Below are 5,123 nucleotides of genomic sequence, written 5' to 3' on the forward strand. Positions count from 1 at the left end.
GTGTGACCTAATTCTCTTTTTCTAAAATCCCTATACACGCGTGGGCGGTGATGCCAGCTCGTTTATTCTTCCCCTATTCAAAAGATCTTTGCTGCGTAACCCTTTCTGTATGTAGTGCGGTGAAATATAATTGAAACTTACATCTAGTAGCATAGAAACTTCAATGTGAAACCTTAGATCTAATAACAGTAGTGGAACCTTAAGACTAGTAACAAAAATTGGCACTCTTCAAAACCGTGCAAGAAATAATACAAATAGAAAAATCTTAGAGCTAATACAATTTGTGACGCAGAATTTTACTGCGTTACATCCTCTCCTTTCTTCGGGGGGTCAAATGGATCAAAACCCTCCGAGTCTTCGTCCGCTCCACTTGGAATCGTTGCCCGTCCAGTTCTTTGGAGTAACGGGCCCGGGTGCGCTTGTGCATCCCTGACATGACGTCCTCGACAAGGGCCTGGGGTATTTTCCGGTCTTTCGTGTCGACCTTCCATCCCGTCGGTGCCACAACCCACTCTGCTGGTGCTGCTTCGCTGGTGGTCGCGTTGGTCGGGGCTCGTGAGTACCGCCGACGAAAGAGGGGACGGTTGTCCTCTTCGTCCGATGTTGCCGGCTCCCAGGTAGGCCGTTGGACAGTCTCGGGTGAGGTGTTCCGCCTTGGTTGACGCTGGGAACTGTCGTTGCGGTTGTTCCGCGTGTAGTTTGCCGCTTCTGGTTGTCGGTTGCTGGTCCGGTCATCGGTGGTCGCTTCCAGCTCGACGCGCATGCATCGAGCCTCCTCACGACCCCTGAGTGCTTGCCGTGACTCTCTCGGTACGTTGAACATTGAGCTCATCGTCTCTCCCGGGGGTAAGAAGATATCCACAGTAGTAGTGGTGTTGCGGGTCACTCGGGCACCATAGGGAGTGGTGATGTGCTGGTAGTTTTCGGCAGATGCTACCACTTCCCGGTAATAGACTTGCTCGTCGTCGCTGCTGGACTCGCTGGCCGGACTGGCTGTGTAATGCTCCAGCTCAGTCTGCGGCTCGGCGGGCTTGTATACCCCTCGTCCGCTCCTTGGGTCGCGTCGGGGTTCCGGCTTTGGTGACCTGGAGTAGGAGCCGCCGTCTTGATGGCCCTGGAACCGGGGCGGATATGTGGGGCCTCGAAAGCCGCGGTGAGGTGGTGCGTCCTCGTCGTACACCTCGCGCACATTGTCGGGATAGTGCCGTTCCGGTGGGGTGTCGCTCTCCGAGCTGGGAGGTGGTGGTGACTCTTGCCAGTCCCACTCATCCCGCTGCAGTGTTGTCCTGAATCGTTCGTCGGACTGGCCGTCGTCGTTCTCTGGCTCCGATGAGGATAGCCACTCGTTGTTGGGAGCGCTGCTGGCTGGGGACGGGTCATCTGGTGACTGGCCGTCCTGGTATTGGGGAAGGTATGGGGACGTAGACTTGTCGTCCTCCCAATCCTGCTCCGGCGACGATTGCCACGCACTGCTTCCAGTATTTCTCTCCATCTTGGCTTAACGAAAGTTGTTCTTGCTGTGGAAGATAAAATTTCTTGTTATTAACTTTGTTTTTGCAGGTTTTTATTCCGCTTTAGAGGTGTGGCTTGCGCGTAAGGTAAACTAGTGTGAGTGTGGGGTCTCTGGCTAATACCCCTTATTATCTAATTTACTCGTCCAAGTAAGTGCGCCATGTCTTCTGGCTAATACTCAGGAAGTGGGTCACTACTTGGGCTTGGCGAGTGCTCTCTTGGTTAATCCTGAGGGTTGTGGGTAGCCTCGAGGATGTCTGTGTCGTCGTCGTCGTTGTTCGCTGCATCAGTGTGGTACTCTTTTAGGTCGGCCACGTTGGCAATTTGTCTCCTCCGGCTTCCCACACGTTGGATGCGTACGACGTATGTGGATACGAACTTGACCACCTTGAATGGTCCGTCGTATTTCGGTGCTAGTTTTGCAGCAAATCCTTCGGCAGCTTTCGAAAGGTGATGCTGTCGAAGTAAGACAAGGGATCCTAGTTTCGGTCTCCATTCTCTGCGGCGTAAATTATAGTGGCGTTGTTGATCTTGCGTGGCTCGTTGCATGTTGGACTGTGCTATGGAGAATATCTCCCTCAAACGGGCTGCTTTCTCGGCAGGCGTTTGAGATTCGCTTCCAGTGGCTGGCGTCACCTCGTCGTATAGTGCGCCTGGGAGTCTTGGCTCTCGCCCTTGTACTACGAAGGCTGGACTGAAACCAGTAGAGTCTGAGACGCTGGAGTTGATGGCCAGAGTAATCTCCGGCAGCAACTCGTCCCAGGTGTTCTGATCACCGTTGATGAACTGCGATATCATCGTTTTGATTGTCCGATTTGCCCTTTCTGTTGGGTTCTCCTGGGGGCAGTACGGTGCTGTATGCTGGACGTCGACTCCCCATTCCTTTAGGCAGTTCTTGAATATCCGACTCGTGAACTGTGTGCCGTATCGCACACGAAGAGTTTTGGGACTCCAAACCTGCTGAGGACTCGTTCTCTAAATGCTCGTACCAGATGGGTGGCAGTGGCCTTTTTAAGGGGGACCAATTCGACCCATTTTGAGAACAAATCGAAGAAAACGAGTAGTGTAGTGTTACCGTGCTTGGATCTGGGTAGAGGTCCGACGAAATCAGCGCATAGTGTCGTGAATGGCTCATCGACTTGCCTCGTGAGCATTCTTCCAGCTGGCTTCTGTTGATTGACCTTAAATCGTTGGCAGCTTTCACATTTCTGAACATGACGTCGGGCGTCTCGATACATCCCTGGCCAGTAGTACCGCTGGGATAACCTGATGATCGTCTTGCGGATGCCTTGATGACCCGCTGTTGGAGCGTCATGGCACTCTTCGAGAACACGGCGACGATGATTCCTAGGGACACAGAGCTTCCACGGGACGTAATCGTCGTCGTTTGGCCTGTGACCCAGGTTTCGGTACAGTTGTCCATTTTCCAGGGTGTACTCCGAGAACTTCTGTGGATCTTCCTGTACTTGCTTGATCTTGTTCGTAATCCACGGGCAAGATGATTCTCCTTCTGCGTCAATTCGATACATGTTTTCCAGAGGCTGTCTGGAGAGTGCGTCGGCCACGACGTTTTGCTTTCCGGCTCTGTAGCGAATGTCGAATTGATATTGTTGCAATTCCAGCGCCCATCGTGCAACTCTTCCTAGGGGACTCTCGAGTGTATTTAGCCACTTGAGTGCCAAGTGATCGGTCACCACCTCGAATCGGTAGCCCTCCAGGTAGCACCTCAGCTTCCGGATTGCCCAAATCACAGCTAGACATTCCTTGTCGGTAGCAGAGTAATTCTGCTCAGCTTTGCTCAGTCTGCGACTGATGTATGAAATGACCCGCTCCTGCCCATCGATCTCCTGCGTTAATACCGCACCGATCCCGAGATTGCTAGCGTCCGTTTGTAGTACGAACTTGTGGTTAAAATCCGGGCATGCTAACACTGGAGCTGTGGTGAGTAAAGATTTCAAATTATTAAAAGCTGTTTGCTGTTCTTCGCCCCACCGCCAGACTCTTCCCTTTTTGAGTAGTTGGGACATTGACTGCACGACTGCAGCGAAGTTTGGCACGAATCTGCGATACCAGGATGCCATCCCAATACATTGGCGAAGTTCCTTCAAGTTCGTTGGAGGCTCCAAGTTTCGTACAGCAGAAACTTTGTCAGGATCCGTGTGAATGCCCTGGTTGCTGACCAAATGGCCCAAGTATTTCAATCTCTGTTGGAAGAACGTGCATTTCTCTGGATTGATTCTGAGATTTGCCTGACGTAGTCGTCTGAAGACCTCGCGCAAATTTCTGATGTGGTCATCAAAGTCCTTGCCGATGATAATGACGTCATCCATATAGGCGAAAGCGTTGGGTTCCATGTCTGTGCCCAGGACTGTGTCGAGAGTGCGTTGAAACGTAGCAGGCGCCGAGTGTAGTCCAAATGGCATGACACGCCACTGGAATAGACCCCGACCCGGTACAGTGAACGCTGTACATTCACGGCTGTCATCAGCCATGGGTATTTGCCAATAGCCATTCTTCAAGTCCAGTGTGGTTATAAACTTTGCGTTGCGTAGTCGCTCCAGTATGTGGTTAATGCGCGGCAGAGGGTACGCATCAGGAATTGAACGTTCATTGAGTTGCCGGTAATCCACACACATACGCCACTTGCCATTCTTTTTCCGAACAAGCACAATGGGAGCGCTGTGTGGGCTCCGAGAAGGCTCTATTAATCCTTGCTCCAAGAGTTCATCCACTTGTTCATTGATTATACGTTGCATGGCCGGATTTCTTGGGAAGTATCGCTGCTTGATTGGGCGATTATCTCTCATGACGATCGAGTGCTTCGCCATATGCGTGACTCCACTGAGCGTGTCAAATCTTGGTAGCTCCTCGTCTAGGAACTGTTGAGCTTTGAGCTGTATGTCCCGTGGCCATGGTTCTGCCGGTTCTCGTTGTAACACCGAGTCGTAATCTGGTTCCTCGGGTTCTTCAGCCAATTCAGTGACGTCGAAGGGGCTGGCCTGCGTAGTCGTGGTCGTTGAGGGACTCTGTGGTTCCTTGTTCTCCTCATTGTCATCTTCATGCTGTTGACAACACCTCTCTATGGCCTGCCGGCTAGTGACGGGTACGCTTGTATTCTTGGCTGGTGCAGGGCGCGGCGATGTGACCTTGGTTGTGCTTCTTCTCCGGCTAGTGGGTAGATCAGGATTCTCGTTGTGCATAGGGGCTTCTGGTTCGCCTGGTCCAAGTTTCAGGCAAACGGTCCCGCATTGTATCATCGTGCCAATAGTCTGTAGGAAATCGATACCTAGGATAACGGGGTCGAGCATGTTGGGCATAACCAGGAATGTCATGCGAACAGTGCGATTGTCTAGGCGTACGCTCGTGTGTAAGGCTCTGCTTATCTCGCATCTGGAGCCATCGGCGAGCCGAATGTTCGTGCTGGCGCTGCGGATTTCGTCCTGTCGAGCCACCGTATCAAAGCACGTTTCGCTGATGAAACTGCGAGTTGCCCCGGTGTCTATTGTGGCAACTATGCTTTGACCGCTTATCTGGACTCTGGCCACAATGCGTCCTTCGCACATATACATCTGGCTATCTAGGCTGGGGGTGTTGCTTGCGCTGTCTCCGCT

At 52.2% G+C, this 5,123-nt stretch overlaps 1 protein-coding gene across 1 annotated transcript; it reads right to left on the reverse strand.

The window, feature by feature from the left end:
* Window positions 1–346: 346 nt before the first annotated feature.
* On the reverse strand, window positions 347–4,769 carry LOC115630055 (serine/arginine repetitive matrix protein 1-like; the record flags this gene model as incomplete). The annotated part of the gene is made up of 3 exons (XM_030526685.1): window positions 4,452–4,769; window positions 798–1,492; window positions 347–671 (listed from the first exon to the last, which is right to left on the reverse strand). Coding segments are annotated over exons 1-3 (1,338 nt in total), but the record flags the coding sequence as incomplete, so codon positions are not given.
* Window positions 4,770–5,123: the final 354 nt, after the last annotated feature.

The sequence above is a fragment of the Scaptodrosophila lebanonensis genome, unplaced genomic scaffold, assembly GCF_003285725.1.
Source record: "Scaptodrosophila lebanonensis strain 11010-0011.00,11010-0021.00 unplaced genomic scaffold, SlebRS2 tig00000240-arrow-arrow-pilon, whole genome shotgun sequence".
NCBI lineage: Eukaryota > Metazoa > Arthropoda > Insecta > Diptera > Drosophilidae > Scaptodrosophila > Scaptodrosophila lebanonensis.